This window comes from Emiliania huxleyi (genome assembly GCF_000372725.1).
Source record: "Emiliania huxleyi CCMP1516 chromosome Unknown EMIHUscaffold_202, whole genome shotgun sequence".
NCBI classification, from domain to species: domain Eukaryota; phylum Haptophyta; order Isochrysidales; family Noelaerhabdaceae; genus Emiliania; species Emiliania huxleyi.
In genome coordinates this window covers 27145-45456 of record NW_005200580.1, presented here as the reverse complement: position 1 = coordinate 45456, position 18312 = coordinate 27145, and the positions used below count along the sequence as shown (strand labels likewise).

The window sequence follows — 18312 nt, the reverse complement described above, 5'->3', positions numbered from 1 at the left end:
AGACGTTTGGACTGATGGTGCACATGCCAGCGGGAGCAGCGCGGCGAGAATCAGCAGCCACGCTCCACGCCTCGTCCCCGTCCGGCACCGCACGAGGCGCCCCGAGCTGCTCCTCCGCACCGAGAGCAGCACGCCGCCGCACGCTCCGAGCAGCAAGAACAAGGCGGCCCAAAACTGACAGCGCTGCTGGGTGCGGACAGGCGCGGAAGAGGAGGGTCCGCTCATGAAGGGAAAGTGGAACGGGGAGGGCAGGTCGATGGAGAGCTTGTCGACCGGCGGGTTCGCGGGCGGCTTGTCGGTCTTGCAGCGCTCGTCGGTGAGTGCGTGGTGAGGCTCCGCATGCCACGCACGGGCAGCGCCGCGTGGCTGCCGGTCGGCGCACACACGTGAGACGGAGGAGATATCGGACTGGACCGAGTTCGAATCGGAGATCTGAGCGGCACGGACCTCTGCAGGCCATGCCGGCTCCGCGAGAAGAGGGTCGATGGCCCGGCCAAGCTGGAGGAAGAGATCCTTGGTTGTGGCTGGAGAAGCGGTCGCCAATCTGTTCACCCGCCACTCGCCGCCGGCGTGCATGCTAGAGACGGGCGCGCCGAGGCCAGTCTCAACCAGCTTCTCGGGCGTGTTCCCAGCGTCGGCGGACCGCATCTCGGGCAACGTGCCGTTCACGGGCAGGACGGTTTCGCGAACGATGATCCCCGATCTGCTGCTGTAGACGGGACCGATAGAGTCGATCTCGGGCTCGCCCTTGCGCTCCATGCTGTTGCGCGAGGCCGGGGCGGTCTCCAAATCGGCCTCAACCTACACGCCAACAACAGGCACAATCCGGAACCGGATTACAAAGCTCGCACATAGAAACAGCCAGAGGGGCGCTCACCGGCTGCTTCTCGTAAAGGTCCTTGACGGACGCCGGCGGCTCGCCAATCAGGTGCAACGGCTCGCCCACCGCCTCTTTGATCGCTTCCATCAGTGCTTCCCACGAGCTCCCGTCCTCGTGCCCGCCCTGAACAGCGCGCGGACTGTTAGTCACGAGCTGGCGAATACTAGCACGCTCGAGCGAGCGCGCACCGGGTGGTTGGCGGGCGCGCTGTCCGATGACACGATGGCTGCAAACGAGCTGGTGTCGTTGCCGCCAACCTCGCAGAAGCCGTTGGGCGATGCCGGCGTGAACGGCTTTGCGACGGTTGCGGGAGGCGATGTCGGCCACGGGGAGTCGTGCCGCTGCGAGGAGAGAAGCGCGGAAGTGGCAGAGTACGAAGAGTGCGCAAACGCGGCTCCGAGGCAGATCAGCGCCAGGCTGGCAAAGAGGCGGAGCAAGTTGTAGGACGGGCAGAGCTTGGGCCACGAGAACCGGCCGGAGACAGAGACGGAGCTGTCCAGCGTGGGAACTGTGGTCGTCTCGACCATGCCCTGAACAGGAGGGCGCGAGACTGGCCGTGTGCGCGGCAAACGGGGGCGGAGGCCGCATATGCGTGCAGGCGGCGCGCACCGAGTCCGTGGTCGGCGGCGTGGAGCCGCGGGGCGGCCGCGCCTTGTGGGCCACCTTGCCGCCGCCACCGACGTCCTCGTTGCCGTTCGTTCCGAGCAGGGCCCCGAACCGGTTCTTGCCGCCGACCCAGGAGACGTTCTCGACGCGGCCGACCCGGGCGGACGAGCCCTTGCGCGCCTTCTTGCGGCGCAGTTTCGACGGGTTGGTCCAGCCGGAGATGCCCTGCGCACGCGCAAGCGGTGGGTGCGTCAATAGTTGAGGCTCTGAGCGTGCACCGAAGCGTGCGATCGGCGCCGTGGCGGGCTTCACCCCCGGAGACTCCTTGGCCGAGACGGTCCGGTCGGCGTCGCTCTACGCAATGAAAGAGGGGTGGGGTCAAGGGGTGGGTCGGCAGACGCACGGCGCAGAATGCGAGGTGCGCGCCGCCGGGAACTCCTTCATCGACGGCAGCGGCGCGTCGCCGGCCGCCGCCGGCTCGAGAGCCGGATCTTCTTTGGTGACGCCGCTGGGGGCCGTCGGTGGGTCGATTGGGGTGGTGCTCTTGGAGCAGTCGACCAGGTTGGGCTCGCCCTTGCCGGTCTTCCACTCGTCGATGCCCTGCGCATGTGCGAGAGGCAAAGGGCCGATAGGAGAACCGCCCGTGGGACTCCCGCTACACCCGTGAGGTGTGTGCACGCGCTGAGAGAAACTCACCGCCGTGGCGAGCTTCTCCTCTGGAGACTCCTTGGCCTCACCCTCGCGCCCGTTGTTGCGGCGCGGGTTCGACGGGGTCGTCCAGTCGGCGAAAGCGCTCGGCTTGTGGGCGGCAGACACGGCCTTGGCAGAGTCGAACGCGGTCAGGTCCTTCTTGGGGACCTCCTTGAGGAAGGCCTCCGCGCCAGACTCTGCCACGGGGATGTCCTTCGCGAGGGCTACCTTGGTGCCGCACGCCTGTGGCCGAGGGAGCTACGCAGGTGTTTGGAGGCTTGGAGGTCGCACGGATTATGTTGATCCGGGCGTGCGCACGCACCTCGTCTTCGAGGAGCACGAGAGCCATCGGCGCAGACTCGCCCTCGGACGCGACAGGCGTCCCGCCGCCGTCCTCGATGACGTCCTTGAGCGACGCGGGCCCGCTCTCGGACGAGATGCCGTCGGCCTTGCCTTCGGCAGCGTCGATGACGGACGAGAGCGGCGACGGATCGGCGATGGTGTACGTGAGGCGCCGCGAGTCGGCGCAGGAGTCGAGCGAAGCGCGTGCCGACGACGCAAACACGACGCCGACGTCCTCAAGCGAAGCGGGCTGCTTGCTCTCGGACTGGAGCGAAACGGGCTCGCCCTTGGGCTGGATGCCGTCCTCGAGCGAAGCGGGCTCGCCCTTGGACTGGATGCTGGCGGCCTTGGCTCCGACAGCGGCCGTGTTGCCCGCCAGCGACGCCTGTGACAGCCAGAGGGCGAGAGGATAAGTCTTGAAGGTCTCGCGGGAGCGCAGTTTCACTGCGCGCAAACACGCGCCTGCTTGTCGGCACGCGGCGGCGGCGGAGGTGGAGATATCTTGATAGCGAGCCGATTACCGTCGGCCGGCACGAGCTCGAGTTTGAGCTTGTCGAGCATAGGCGGTCGAATGAGTTCCTATGGAGGAAAGTAAGACGGGACAGTGAGGAACGAGTCTATGGGATCACGATGTGAATGAGGGTCAAAAAACACTGTGGAGATGATTGGGGGTGTATTGGTACATGGACATGGACATGGGGTGTGTATGAGGCTGTGCACAAAAATGGTGCCGCTCAAGGGCATGCTGAATGGGAAGAGAGAGCGAGCCGGAGAAAGGAGAGCCGCGCCTACGGGCAACACGTCGCGGCGTGAGCGTCGAGACGAGGCCGCCGGCACGCTCTCTCGCGTCCTCGGCGCGCGGACTGGAGCAAGCGGGAGCGGGTCGCTCTCTTGCCAGAAGAGAGGGAGGTGCGGTCGCGCGGGACAAGGGTGGGGAATGGGCAGCAGCGGACGCGTCTCGCGACCTCCTCGATGGCAGCGGCTGTACCTGCGAGCGGGAGTAGGCAGGCGGTGCAAGGCCGAGGGGGGTCAGCCGCTCGCGCGGCGAGCGAGGGCGCATCGCGTGGTGGGGGCGGTGAGGAGGCGGCGGATTCCGTGAGCAATAGGCGTCGCGGGGGTCTAGGCGTGCAGCTCGCGGCGGCATAGTCGGGCGCAATGCGGCGCGGCAAGCGCGAGCGGACGAGGAGAGTGCCAGCTTGCCTTACGACTCGCTCTCCGCGTAGAGCGTTCACGCAGCATCTTCGAGTCACCGTTCACAGTTGTGGCTGTGAATTGACCCTTTGGGTCGGGTCGTTGCTGTACCCTGTGTCCCTTGGTAAGTCCGTCGGCGGAATGGGGGTACAGGAAAAGAACTATAACTGGAAAAGAATTTTGCGCCCCCCCCTTTGTTCTCTTCTCATAAAATCGCTTCAGTTCAGTACGTGCTCCGCACCCCACAGTAGCTCAGGGACACAATAAGCTCGCATACAAGTGCTGGTACGCACAGCTCGACGCGTACTCGAATGCTGCCACTGTCATTCTAGCCGTTAGTGAGTGAGTATTCTGGATACGACTCACACACACACACACACACACACACTCATTCTAGCCGGCGAGCGGCGGCGTCACAGCGTCGACTCTCGCATCGCGATGAGACGCACTGCTTGCCCAGACGCGCGCCTTGGCGCGCTCCTGTGGTGCAGGAGGCAGGCCAGCGCTCGTGCTGCGCAGGCCCGGCCGTCTGGTTGAAGGGAGCAGCAGCTGGCGCTCAACAGCAGCGCTGGAGCGAGCGGCGCAGCACACCACTCTCCCGCCAAGACACGTGTCATTTCGCGCCAAGATTTGGCGCCAAAATGGCACTTTAGTGTCCACCTAGCCGCGTGGTCGCGGCCTGAAGCTCCAAGCTTCTGGGAGTGAGGTCCCACATCACAGGGCTCAGAGAGTGCAGGCGGCCCCCTTCCGAGATCGTTCGCCGATATCCGAAACCGGCATGACTTTTGGAATAGAATTTAAACAAAAGAACTCTCTCTCTCACAGCAGACAGGCTCGACACAGGTGCGAACTGGCGCGTGCTAGTACTATCACCGGCACACCACCGGAGCCGCCTAATAGAATTTAAACAAAATAACTCTCTCTCACAGCAGGGTTGTTGCACGAGTATATGGGACAAAAGCGTCGAAAATGTCCGAAAAAAGCGTGTCTCGAGTTTGTTGCAGCCCCACAGCCGGCGCGCGCTGCCAGGAAGCACCGCTCGAGTGTCGGCGGCACTCCCTGGCACCCAGGGAGTGCCGCGAACCGACCAGACCGATTAGGATCGACGCCGCGCTCGCTGTGGAGCTGCAACAAACTCGCCGCCGAGCGTGCCACCGACGGCGTCCTGGCGGAGGTGATGGAGTGTGAGACCTGAGGCTACGGAGGTGACGCCTGAGGTACCGGCCCGTGCACAGCGACTCAGCCGGCTACCGCCACGGGCTCAGACGAGACCTGTCGACGCGTTCCGGCTCAGCTTCACCGTGGTCATCGGGCGTCTGTCGACGTCAGGACCACCCATACAGCTCGCGGGTTTGAGGTCGCAAGAGCCAAGATGGTGGCGTTTGGACATCCCAACCATCACACAAGACAGCCTGTAGGTGATGGCGGGACGGCGCAGTGTTTGTGGCACTCGGCAGTAGGCACCCGCGGCACGGCCCCGCTGTCGGCTCTCGCGGGCTGCGGAACCGGCCCCAGAAGGGGACGGTCCGGGCGAGTGTGGCAGCTCCTGCGCTAGTATGGGCACCCTCTATCACAACACTACTGATCCTGGTCATTAGAGCTGCCAGAGATAGCGTCAGGAGCCGGTAGGAGTCAAAACCCCTCATATTTGAGACATCGTGGCCTATACTCGTGCTTGTATGCCGCGAGCGGAGAACGGCGGTCGGCGGGCCGAGATGCGCTCGTTTGGCACGAAAAGACGAGGCGCCCAGGGGGGGGGGGGGGGGGGGGTCAAGTATCGTACCCCAGAAGTTACCCCCTCACACCCCACAGCCCATCTTCCTAGACTCCCGCAAGCCGAAGTTGGTCCAGTGTTTCCGGAGCGCTTTCAACCCACCGTCGCGCCTTTCCAAGAACCTCCGGAGGTCAGGGTACCGCCGGGCGTAGCATTCAAGGTCCTAATAGTTTGCTGTGAGGCGGCTCGTCGGCTCGACACCCAGCGCGTGTGCTCTTTGCGCTTTGGGCGGCGCTTGCGCTTCTTCTGCTCCGCCCCGCAGGCTTCGCCGTTCCCTTGACCCCGGCAGATCGGGTTCGGGTCCCGCGGCACCGGCGCAAAGGGATCGCTCGGCCGCCATCTCCAGCGGTAGTCCACCTCGAGCTCCGACTCGCCTGCTCTCATTCGGAAGGGGAGCCAGATGTAGCACGCGCCCTCCAGGGCCGGGCCGGCGCTGTCCCTCGAGGGGCAAAGCATCCAGTTGTCGCCGAGGTACACGAAGTACGGCTCTCCGCGCGCCGTCGTCGCTTGGACCACGTAGGTTGGCTGCGAGTTGAACGAGGTCCGTGACCCGGTGGGGTTGCCGAGGTTGAGCCAGGTGGCGTTGTCAAGTGACTTGCCCGCGGTCCTCCACAGGGTGACGGCGTTCGGCCACCTTCGTGCGGCAGAGGTAAGGTAAGGTAAGGTAAGCGTCTCCACACACACAAAGTGGTGGGGCAAGGGGGGGCGACCCTCGCATCTCCACGCCCGGACAGGGCAGGAGCCGGCAGAGGTCACGAGTCGGGGAATGATCCGACGTGTCATCAGCCGTGTCGAGGGGTCAATACGGACGGCATGGGCGTGTCAACGACGGGGCATGGCGTGTCATGCCCGCGCGGGACAGCGCACCAGCCGGTCGCCAGCGACGTGAAGAGGTAAAAGTAGCCGCTGTGCCGAAACATGGCCATCCCTTCGCAGCGGTTCTTCAGCGCGGGCCGGCCATGTTTGACGGTCCTCTCGAGGCACTGCGGGAGAGTGGCGATGATGCCCGCGGTGCCGAGGTAGTCCGGCGTCAGCCGAGAGATGGCGAGGAGCTTGTGGCTGCAGTCGCGGATGAGGTACGCCTGCCCGTCGGTCGGGTCTTGGAACAGGTTCAGGTCCAAGGAGCCCTGGCCGTCCGGGCGGAAGCCTGTGCGACGCGAGAGCGAGTTTCGGAGAAGGACGCCCGGAGGGGGGGGGGGGGGGGGGGGGCGACTCCACGTCTAGACGATTGGAGCCCCCCACGGCATTAAAAGTGCAAGGCCCAGTGCGCGCGCGTGGGCGAGCGGTGTGCGCGCGTGTGTGTGTGTGTGTGTGCGTGCGTGCGTGTGTGCGTGCGTGCGTGTGTGTGTGTGTGTGTGTGTGTGTGTGTGTGTGCGTGTGTGCGTGTGTGCGTGTGTGTGCGTGCGTGTGCGTGTGCGTGTGCGTGTGCGTGTGCGTGTGTGCGTGTGTGCGTGTGTGCGTGTGTGTGCGTGTGTGCGCGCGTGCCTCGTCGAGCCAGGTCATGTCGTTCAGGATGTGCTGCCCCTCCGGCGAGTAGCTCGCGTTCGGGCCGACGGGGGTGTCCGGCCCAGCGACCGCCTCCGGCCCGCCGCCGGCCAGTGTGGCGGGATTCGTGGGCTCGGGGTCCGCCGCCGAACCGGCTTGCCTGGGGGGGTGAGCAGGGTCGAGGGTGTTGAAAAGCTACAGCGGCTCCTTCTACCAATCGTGTTGTGGTGTGTGTGCGCGGGGCGACGGCTTGGGCCCACCCCACCACTGTGAGGAAAGAAGGTGTGTGGCAGCCGCTTGGGCCTGGTGGTGAGCAACGAGGCGAGGCGACGGCGAACCGGCGCTCGAGCCAAGTCCCGCGCCTATGGGGGTGTGAGTGCGGGGTATCGTGCCGTGGAGCGTGGTGAAATATGGAGTCGACGTGCGAAGGTGCGCGCCCTAGGGTGTGTGTGAGTGTGGTATCGACTATCGTGCGCAGTGTATTCGGAGCAACCTCGTGAGTGCGAGAGGGCTACGTCTACAGCGAGTAGAGCCTACACTGTGCGGCGAGTACGTGTCCTCTCGAGTGCTAAGTCGGAAGACAGCGAACATGCAGCCGATACCCAGCGGAGCGACTCGTGTCCTAGTCGGAATACAGAGATCTCCTAGATTTGCATTGTTTCTAGGCCCCCGAGAGCCGCCGGCCTGCGGGCTGACGCCGCCGAGGGGGCTCCCGCCCGCCGCTGGCTTCCTCTTCGCACACCGCTCGCCGTTCCGCAACGCGCCCACACCCTCGCACTGCCGCCGCCGCCGCTGCGCTGACGCCGCCGCATGACGAGCGGCCAAATGACCGGGGGCCGCAGATCCCAAGCCACGAGGGCCGTCGGTTGAGCTAGGGAGTCTGGTGGCGGACACCGCCGAAACCTCGCCCCTCGCGGCGACAACCTCCGCCGCCGGGGGCGCTTCCTTCGTCGAGACCACGCGCCCGCTGGCGTCGAGCCCCGCGCAGCAGCCCACGAGCGGAACTCCGGCGGCGAGCGAGGCAGACTGAGAGAAGGCCGACGGCACCGGCGAGAGGATGGCCTAGGTGAGGTGAGGTGAGGTACTCACCTCCACACACACAACGTGGTGGGGGAAGGGGGGGAGGGGGGCGCCCGGGGGGGGGGGGGGGCAGGATGGCCGCGGCAGGCAGGCAGAGCGCCCTGAGTTCCGGCGGTCGGGTCTCCATTCACGCCCGAGCGATTAGCGACGCGTGGCCCACATCCAGACAGGGAGGGGGGGGCGGGGAGACGGGGGGACGCCCGGCCGCGCCTTGGTGCAGCGGGCGAGGCTAGCCCACGCGAGGATCGTGTCGAGGACCGGACCGCCCGCAAGGACTGTGGCCACCTCCGACCTCGCCCGCGGCGTCCAGGAGATGGTGGCAGTCTCGTTGGCGTCGCGCCACCCGAGCGGGCGCGAGAAGGGGTACCTGCGGTGTGGGAATCGTACCGCACACAGGGCCTCAGGGTGGCGATATGGGCATCGTGCCGAGTGTGCTCGGAGCACCGCTGCGAGCACACACAGCGAACCCCGCTGTGAATACCGCCTCCTCTACAACACGCGGCCGAGCCCCTGTGCCCCCTCGAGTGCAACGTGCCGGAATGCAACGAGGACCACGCTGCTCCGCCTCTAAGGGAGCGGAGCACATTGCTGGGTCGTCGGACGTCGCGTAGAGGCGGAGGCCGGCCGGGCAGCCGCGCAGCTGGGCAGGGAACGCCGCCCTCCCCTCGCAGGCGTGCGGCCAGGCGAGAGGAGGGCGGTCGCTCAGGGGGCACGCCTTGTCGCCGGGGCGGAGGAGGGAGTGTCTGCAGCCCACCCGGTCGTCGACGTGGCCAGTGCGAAGGTGCGCGCCTTAGAGGGGGGGTGTGGGGGAGTGAGTGCGCCCTCTCGTGCGCCGTGTGCTCGGAGCTACCTCGTGAGAAAATGCGAGCCGAGGGCCACGTCTACTACTAGAGAGCGAGTACACAGCCGACTCTACACTGCACGGAGAAGACGCGTCCTCTCGAGTGTCCTCTCGAGTGTGCGCGTCTCGAGTGCGCGCCGACGTCGCAGGGCGGGAGCGCGCGCGGACGGACCAGCCTCATGCGGCGCACGCACGGGGGGTAGAAGCGCGCGTAGCCCCCGCTGAGCATCGCCTGCGGGGGAGGTAAGGACGCTCGGGGGGGGGAGGGGGGGGGGGGGGCAGAAAGGTCTCTGGGACACTCTGCAGCGGACTGCACTCAATCCATCCTCGACCTGCAGGGCGAGGCAGCGATAAGGATGCTCGGGCGTGGGTTGGGGGCCAGATCTGGGAGACCATATTAAGGCTGCCAGATCTTGGAGACCATATTAAGGCTGCGCACTACACGCCTGCAGGTGGCCGGCGTCGGCGAGGCAGCGGTCGATCACCTGGGAGAGGGTGTAGAGGGTGTAGCGGATGTAGAGTGTGTAGAGCGATGTAGAGCTGTGGACGCTCTCAAGCTATTAAACTTCTAATGCACATTACTAGTAAACAGTTTGAGTGTGCGAGCTGTGTAGAGCTGTAGAGTGTCGACCACCCGCTTCTCAAGGTAGTGGAAGATGACACGCGAGTCAGCTAATAGCAAGCTAATAACAAGCTAATAGTTTGATAGTGACCACCCGCTTCTCAAGGTAGTGGAAGATGACACGCGTCGCCTCGCCCCTCAGCCTGCGGGATGCAGACGCCAGAGTCAGGTGTGGTGAGGGGAGGGGGCGGAAGACGTCAGAGTCCGGGGGAGGAGGACAGTGCGCTAAGAGCAGGTATTGTCGCGCTAGAACGACAGGTATTGCGGTGGTGCAAATAGTAGGTAGTGGCGGGAGCACGGCGGAGAGTACCTAGAAGTACTCGGCGCATCGCGGGAGAGTACACGGGAGACGAGTGCAGGGGGGCTGCAGCTGAGTACCGCTGAGGACCGCTGAGGACAGCTGAACACAGCTGAAACGAGTGCGTACGTGGGTGTCGTCTCGACCGAGTGCTGTGGTCGGCAAGGCACGCGCGGGGCCGAACATGTACATTGAGAGCATCTAGGGCCACTCAGCGCGCGCGCAATCTCGTCGCAGCTGCGCGGGCTGCGGAGAAGGAGCACGCCCGGCCCGGGGGCGAGATCCTCGCCGCTCGCGACAAAGTTAGACACGCCGTCGAGCGCGATGTAATGCGAGAGGTCAAAGTGGCTGCCCCGGCAGAGCGGCATGGGCGCGCGGAAAACGTAGTGGCGCGTGAGCTTCCGCGGGATGCAGAACGCGGTGCGGACAGAGCGCCGCGACTCGTTGTGGTGGAGCAGGAGCAGCTGCATCGCGCCCGCCACGCCGACGATGGAATGGCCGACGCCGGTGCGGCGCCAGCCGTCCACGAGCACGACGCGCCGCGCCGCAGAGTTGCCCGCGGTGTCGGCGAGCCAGCGGCCGGTGGGGCAGGTGGCGTTGCCGGCGGTCGCCATGTGCAACTCGTTGGGCCGGAGAGCGGCCATTTGCCCTCTGCGACGAGCAGCAATGTCTGAATAGGATCGCCCGGTCGAGGCGCCGCGAGCTCAGAAAAAAATGAACATACTGCCCGACGCTCACCACAAGTGATCACTTTAGTAAACCTGCCCAAGTGCTCCAAGTCGGTCGGGCTGGTGGTTCGACTTTGAAATGTCCGTTTCTCCACCGCTTCTCTTCACAGGAAAATCGTGTGACGATAAGAAACCTAAAGCACCATGCACGCTACGGCAAGCGGGGGTTGAGATCATCCCCCCCGGCAACCCTAGCCACACGCCGCCAGCTCAGAAAAATGATGAATTTACTACTCGAGTGCGGTGGGGCTGGTGGTTCGACATCGAGTGTGTGTGAGTGTTGATCCCACTCGTAACCAACTCTCAGGGGCAGTAGGTGGGCGAGCCTCAGGCGCGCTCATCTGGATCGTCAAGGCGTCGCTACGCGCGGTCTTCCGCGGGGGGAGCTTCGTCGACGGGTGCGGGTCTGCGGCGGGGACCGCGGCGCAGCCAGTGCCGTGGCGATGCCCCCGGCTGTTTGCGGCGGGCTGCTTGCTGCTCGCTGCATGGCGAAAAACTCGTCTCGTCGCACACCAAGGGCTTATGCTCTGGCGAGACGTGAGGCGCATGCGCCCAGGAGGGGAGGGGGCATGTGTAACGACGCTCCTGCTAGAGATGCCTTTCGGGGCCCAGAGATAAAACTTCTGTGATGCCATGCGTGACCTAGTAGTGTCCCCAGCTATGGGCGTGTCCACGTTGGAGCCAGGTGTGGTGTGGATGCGAGAATAGCTCCGCCGTTCATGGATGGAGTGTGTATCGCGCGCCTTGCAGGGGGGGCGCGGAAAAGAGGAACCTCTTAGCGCCATCGCCACGGTGCTGCATGCAGCGCCGGGCGACGACGGCTTACCGCCTCCCGGTCCCCCTCGGCACACCTCCGCTGCTTAATGTTTGGTGACTCGAACCCGTGAAGCTTCCCCGTGCGCGGGTTACCCCGCACACGGGTCAGCCTGCCAGCCACGTATCCACGCAAGCGTGGTCCGCGCGCATGGCATACAGGCGTTCGCCAGACAGCGCAGAGGCTAGGCGACCGGGGAAGGACTAGCTCAAGGGCAACACAGCGTCACCAGCCGTTGGCGCGCAGAACGAGTCTGCGGCCCCCGGTTGGGACGAGTGCGCGACGCGGTTGAACCGCTCAATGTGGCCGGCAGCTCGCGCTGCCGGCGGGGTTGGTTGGGGAGAACCGGCACGGGGAAAGCCGGCCTCCCCGGAGGGGTCGCCCCCTGGAGGGGGCCCAAAGGGCCCCCCGGGGGGGCGGGGACCCCCGCCCCGAGGGGCGGGGGCAGGTTCGTCGCCTAGCGCGAGGGAGTCAACCCTTGTTGCCAAGATAGTCGGCGAGCGTGTTGTGTATCGAGAGAGAGACCATAGCAGGTGCGAGAGCGGCGTCGTCCGGGGAGAATTGTGGTGGGGGAGGGTCAACATCGAGGGCAATTACGCATCGTGCTCCCCGATCGTCTCCGATCTCCCTCGCCTGCTCGCTCGGCACGTAATCGGACCATATCGTCCATATCGCTCGAACTCGGGGGGCACGGCGAGGGCTAGGGCGAGGGTTAGCGACGGGTGCGGCTTCAGATGGAGGCAACCCGATGCGAGTCGACTGGTGTGTGTCGTCGTGGTTTCGTATCAAGAATACTCACTCACTCACACGACTCGAGTTTGAAATGTCCGTTTCTCCACCGCTTCTCTAAGGAACCAACGCCTTAACCCACGCCTACCACTTAGAAAAAAAACGGCGCTGCTGGTCTGGGCTGGCCTGAGTAGCCGTCCTGTGCTGCCGGCGCAGGGTGCAGCGTCCCTAGGATGCCGCTTCTCCAGGCAGGTTGCGTGGCAGCACCTGGAGCGACACACATGAGCCGTCAGCAGCCATGTGATCATGTCAGCAGGTTTCCATCGACAAGCGCGAGACAAGAGGTACTAGACAACAATTGAGCTGGAGAGGGAGTGCAAAGTACGGAGCCCGTCCTCACACATGATTGTTTTGTTGTTGCGAAAAGAGTCGCGAGGTAGGTAGGTAGGTAGAAAGGTGAAGAACAGCCAGGCTCGGACTGGACACCAACGCGTTATGGGTGGACGCTAGACAGATGATGACGACACGCACGAGCGACACACAGACACAAAAGGCTCACAAGACACACAGCCAGCTGGCTGCCACACACCCTGAGTTGGCGTACACATAACTCAAGGCCATATCCTCCCTGTCGCCCCCCCCAGCACTCCAAGGTGCCAAGAGAAACAAACAAGAGCACAACAAACAACAGACAACAGGAAGTGACATGTGTCGCGAAAACAAAGAATTTAAAAAAAGAAATTCCCGTATCCGCTGTAAGCCGACATCACCCATGTCGCTCATCTTCCTGTCACTCCTCGCCTCGTCCGCCGAGACACTCCGCCTCTACGTCCACCGTGAGGAGCCAAAGCTCGACAACCCAAACGGGCCCTGCTCGACTCTCCTCGACATCGCTCCGTCGGCCGGCGTCGACGGGGCTCTCCGGCTCGCCTCTGCTCGCCTGCAAGTCTCACTCAGCTCGCTTGCCACCGAGAGCGGCACGACCGTCACCTCGCTCGCTGCGCTGGCCAACGACACCACCCTGCGCGCCCTCGAGGCGTCGCACGCAGAGGCGGCGGCGCGGAGAGAGCTCGCCGCAGCGTACCGGCTCTTCCACATGTATGGACTCGCGCCCTTTGACGGCGAGAGCATCAACTTCATCGCGGCCCGCCGTGCCCAGATCTAAAGATACAAATCCGTGTATTCCGACTAGCACTCGAGAGGGAAAGTGCTCGGCCGTGTTCGTAGTCTCGTACTCAGGCACTCCTCTACGCACGCACGCGGCACGACGCCGCAGTCACGCACTCACGACGGCGCGTTCACGACGCAGGCCCGCGTGCCTGGCTCGGACAGCTTTCTGCTCAACGACTACACGCTGCTGTGGGAGGAGGCGGCTGCAGCCTCGCAGTAGTAGCAGCAGCTGTGCACCAACCCTGGGAGCGCGCTCCAAGATAAGCCACGACGACGACGGTGCATCACCACCTTTGCCACCTCCCGTTCACCGCATGGCCATTGTCGCAGCCACCGACTAGCACACACGGGGACACGGCTGCAGTAAGCTGTCCACAGGTGACCGCCTCCTCGCTCCTCCGCATCCCGCTCCTCGAGGGCGAGTGGAGACTAGATGGCTGGAATCATGACTAGAGGCTGGAATCATGACTAGAGGCTGGAATCATGACTAGAGGCTGGAATCATGACTAGAGGCTGGAATCATGACTAGAGGCTGGAATCATGACTAGAAGCTGGAATCATGTGTGTATGTCCCCTCTCCGCGACCACTAGCGCTCGAGAGGACACGTACTCCACTGCCAGCCTCGCCGCGTTCACGTAAACGCACAACCCCGGGCCCCGAAATCGCACAGTGACAGTCAGACACGAAACACGGGGCCCCAGGCAAGGCGAGGAAAAGCCGTATCGCGCGTCGCTAGACGCCGACTCGGAGGCCGCACCGTTCACAGATAGGTTGACAAGAATTCACATTCACACCTCGTGGATGCGCGAGGCGAGCGGGCCGGCGCGGCGCAGGGGCAGCCCGGCCACCGCAACCCGAGGCTCGACGAGGCGCCGCTCGAACGAGCTCTTCGTTTTCTTCTTTACGCGGGCGGCGCGTTTCTTTTTTAGGCTCAACGAGGCGTCGCTCGAAGGCGCCACGGCCGTCTTCCAGAACCGGCGCCGGGAGAGTGGGAAGAACGGGAAAGCACACACCCCGCCAGGGGGCACACTGCACGGGCGCGGGGCGCGGACTACAACTGTAGTGCGCACCAGAGCGGACCCGGTGGTCTGCTCCTGTCGTGGACGCGCCTTCTGTCGTCTTGGTCTCTCCCGGCGCCACGTGAGACGCTGCGTTTGCTCCTTCGCGGCGCAGGTCGGACGTGGCGTGCTTCCTCCACTCTCACACGCTCGACACGGCGACCGCCTCCTAGCTCAGAGGAGGGGATGTTTGGACTGCATGCCCCTATGGTCTCACCGTCTCGAGTCTTGAGTCAGGCGACCGTCGCTTCGCTCGAGGAGGGGGGGCTGTAGCCCGCCGCCGCGGTGATGAACGAGCCTATGGAGGGACTGGTTGGTTGGTTGGTTCACTAGGAGGGGCTGCAGCCCGTCTCGCAAGCGGGCATCATGCTGGCGAACATGGTGGCCCACTCCCACTTCGACTTTTACCAGGCGCACCCTCCCCCCCCCTCCCCCACCCCTCCCCCCACCCCACCCCTCCCCCCACCTGCCCCATCCTCGGCGCGTACGTACGAGAGAGGCCAGTTCACCTTCCCGCCCTTCCGTCGGCTTCCGCCAGGACGGTCCGGAGACCGTCCGGCTGTTCGGCGGCAAAAAGATCATGCTTCAAAAGTGGCCCGGCATGTTTGTGGCGGGCGAGAGCCTCGGCGAGTGCTTCTACCTCGCGCTTTCCATCGACCGCGCCTGCCACGCGCAGCGCGCCCTCCTGCAGACCGGCAGGCCGTACCACTCCCCGACGGGGGAAGAGGTGGCGCGCTGGAGTCGCGCCTACGGTGAGATTGCAGCCGAGATTCAGCGAGATTAGCCGAGAGCAGCACCGGCTGCTCGAGGACCTGGTGCACAGCCGACCTCCCCCCCCCCCCCCCCTCCCCGCGCAGTGGACGACCCCTTTTATGGGGGGTACGACGGAGAGCGCATCTGGCCTTCGATGGTGCGAAAGGTGGAGCGGCTGCAGCCCGACTTTGCTCTATGATGGTGGCTTTGGTGGCCCCGCCCCGCGAGTGTAGGACAGTGACACTGAGTGTTGCTTCTTGTGAGTGCGCGAGACGACGCAGCTCCAAGTCACCAACAAAGTAACAGTGGGTCGGTGACTTGGAGCTGCGTCGTGACGTAAAGAAGTATCAATTGGGAAAGGGGGAGAAAGCGTATTGTGCGCTGTCGCGTGTCGCGAGAAGGCTCGCAAGCCACCTTCAGAGATCACAAAAAAAGAAATCGCCGTCGACGTGTCGCTCAGATCGCCATCGATGAAGCACTGCACCGCGACGCCTCGCTCAGGGCGTGCGCCGTTGCGCCGCACATGCTGCCTTCTGGTGGGCCTCAGCTTTTTTTTATCGGGTTTTGTGAAATTTAAACAAAACAACTCTCTCTCACAGCACACAGGCTCGACACAGGTGCGAACTGGCGCGTGCTAGTACTATCACCGGCACACCACCGGAGCCGCCTAAGCGACTCCGTTAAGAACGGCAATGCACTTAGCTCCGTGCACAATGCCGCTGTCCCCGCACGCTAGCTCGTTCACCGTCTGCCACGCCACGGCGGTGTGGAGAACGACAGACAAGCGCTGCATCTGCAGCCCGTGCCAGTTCTTGGTGGTCCATGTGACCTCATCGAGGTGCTGAGCGTGCGAAAGTTTGTTACTCAGCTGGTCCGCCGCCTGCCGAAGAATTCTGCGGACGCCGTCCCCGAAGCCGCCGAACGTCTCGAAGTCGAGCAAGCGCAGGTCGCAATTCTTCTCCCGCGCGAACCGGTAGTCGCCCTTCTTGTAGCGGGCCGTCACAGGTGCCCCCGCCTCCACCTCCCCCTCACTCTCCCCCTCCTCCTCTTCCGCCGCCGCCGCCTCCGCCTCTGCATCCTCCGCCTCCCTCCCCCCCTCCCCCCCCCCTCCCGGCCGCGGCCATGCAGCATGCCCTAACACTAAGTCGAGCAGCTCCCGCTCGGTGTTGCCGAAGGCGACAAAAGCCCCCTTCCAGCCGAGCCGATCGCCACCCTTGCACGCAAGCGAGCTCGTCAGTTTCAAGTCGCCAACGAGGCGCACATGCCCTTTGCCGATGTTCGCCGCCGCCACGTCAGGTTGTTTTGGGTTACTGTAACTGAGGTGTGCAGTCGGCTCCATCTCGATGAGCATGCCCCACGCCGAGCGAAGGGTCTTGACGAGTCGTTTGAGCAGGTATTTGTGTCGTGTTGCGTGCTTCGCACGCGGGTTGACCATTGCGGCATCGCCGAGTTCTTCGTGCGGCTTGCCGTTTGGCGCCTTCTTGCCCGCCTCCACCGCCTGGCAGGCAACATCGAGCGGGAGGCCGAGGCGGCGCTGAACTGTAATGCGCATCGCCCACGTCTCCATCTTCATATCATCCCGCATGGGGATCGCATTCAGGAAGGCGCCAGCCCCCTCCTGGCTGACTGCGACGAACCGAATCGCCTCGCGCCCAGAAACCACGCCTGCGTGGATCGCGTCACACCAATCCTCGCTACCCAACGCGGCCAAAGGATATCCACCTCGAGAACCTCGATAGAGCCCTCCTTTTGGTATTTACACGAGCGATCGCGAAGAGCCCCAGCACCCGAGGGTTTTACCAAGCTGCCAACCCTATTCACGCACTGTGCGCAAAAGACCACACCAACCAACCAACTGTTTCCGGGCCCGAGTGCGCGAAGTGCGGGACCAGCCAACCAGCCTCCTGGGCCGGCCAGGATCCTGCCAGGGTCGCCCACGGGTCAAAAATTTCTTCGCTCCGCGTATTCAACACGTAGGACATCAAAATGGGTCAAAATGGGCTATTTCACGCCTCTTCAGGCTCCCAGATCCATCTTCTCACCACTGTCCATCCTGAAATTGCGTCACGAGGGTCACAGTGGCCTGTTAGACGCGCTGGGGTGCCAGGGGAAGGAGCCGTTACGACCGTTACGGCGTGGCCGACCGTTACGCGAGTGCGCGAAGTGCGGGACCAACCAACCAACATCTGGAGGCCTGGAGTGCGCAGAATGGGGGACCACCCAACCAACCCAGGGCCCGGAGTGGGTGAATAGGGTTGGCATGCGGCCCGATGGTGAGGAGGGGAAGACGTAGGGCGTGCTTGCGCGCCTTTCCGAGGCCCCTCCAACCCACCCGCGCTAGGTCTCGGGTTTGACGCATGGGGTCACTCCCGCGAAACTCGTGAACTAGCCGGGGCAGTCGGAGAAGGGGCAACTCCGTGCACTGACGGTCGGCCGTCAGAAAACACGCCTCCGTGGCTCGGGTTACACCAATCCTCGCTACCCAACGCGGCCAAAGGATATCCACCTCGAGACCTCGAGAGAGTTGGCAGCTTGGTAAAACCCCCGGGTGCAGGGCCGACGTTGCCGGCGAGCCCCACGGCCGGGAAGCCTGCGCGAATGCTGATCGACTCGTCGTGGCTGCCGCGTCCGGCGACCACGACCGCGCCGTATGCGCTGGTCGTGCTCAACGGTCACTACAGCAGCGACGCCGCGCTCGGCCGGCTGCGGAGCGGTGCACGCTTCTGCGTCTGCGGCGATGGCGGCGCAAACATACTGCACAGCTTTGCGAGCGCGCGCACGTCCGGATCGCACGATCTCTTCTCGCTGCGGCCTCCGGATGCCATCGTCGGCGACTTCGACTCGATCGACCCGACGGTCCGCGAGAGCTATGCGCGCGACGGCGTCGAGATCTCAGAGCTGTCGGACCAAGACTCGACCGACTTTGAAAAGTGCCTGGGGAGGGTGCACGCGTGGTGCAGTGACGCCGCCGTGGGCGCGGTGCCCGCGGCGGAGCTCATCGTCTGCGCGGTCGGCGCCTTTGGCGACCGGCTCGACCACGAGTTTGCCGCCATCAACGTGCTGCACGGCGACAGCGCGTCGCGCTTCAAGCGCGTGCTGCTGCTCTCCGAGGCGGCGTCGGCGTGCGTGCTGCCCGCAGGCCGCTCCGTCATCCGGCCCGACGCCGCCCTCGAGGGACCGACCTGCGGCTTGCTGCCCGTGGGTGGGCCTTGCGTCTGCAGCACCAGCGGGCTGCGCTGGGACCTCTCTA

General features: G+C 64.5%; 4 protein-coding genes across 4 annotated transcripts; 3 read left to right on the top strand and 1 right to left on the bottom strand.

Annotated features, from left to right (window-relative positions):
• Positions 1-5463: 5463 nt before the first annotated feature.
• On the bottom strand, positions 5464-6105 carry EMIHUDRAFT_442819 (hypothetical protein). Its single transcript, XM_005781384.1, has one exon. It carries the CDS (start codon positions 5937-5939, stop codon positions 5577-5579), a length of 363 nt encoding a protein of 120 aa, XP_005781441.1. The 5' UTR covers positions 5940-6105; the 3' UTR covers positions 5464-5576.
• A 6747-nt stretch (positions 6106-12852) lies between these two features.
• On the top strand, positions 12853-13245 carry EMIHUDRAFT_234211 (hypothetical protein; the record flags this gene model as incomplete). The annotated part of the gene is made up of 1 exon (XM_005781383.1): positions 12853-13245. The coding sequence occupies one exon, from the start codon at positions 12853-12855 to the stop codon at positions 13243-13245; it is 393 nt and encodes a 130-aa protein (XP_005781440.1).
• Positions 13246-14675: 1430 nt separating this feature from the next.
• Positions 14676-15261, top strand: EMIHUDRAFT_234210 (hypothetical protein; the record flags this gene model as incomplete). Its single annotated transcript, XM_005781382.1, has 3 exons — positions 14676-14690; positions 14848-15061; positions 15167-15261. 3 exons carry the CDS (start codon positions 14676-14678, stop codon positions 15259-15261), a joined length of 324 nt encoding a protein of 107 aa, XP_005781439.1.
• A 2399-nt stretch (positions 15262-17660) lies between these two features.
• On the top strand, positions 17661-18311 carry EMIHUDRAFT_72909 (hypothetical protein; the record flags this gene model as incomplete). Its single annotated transcript, XM_005781381.1, has 1 exon — positions 17661-18311. A coding segment is annotated over one exon (651 nt), but the record flags the coding sequence as incomplete, so codon positions are not given.
• Between the last annotated feature and the right edge of the window lies 1 nt (position 18312).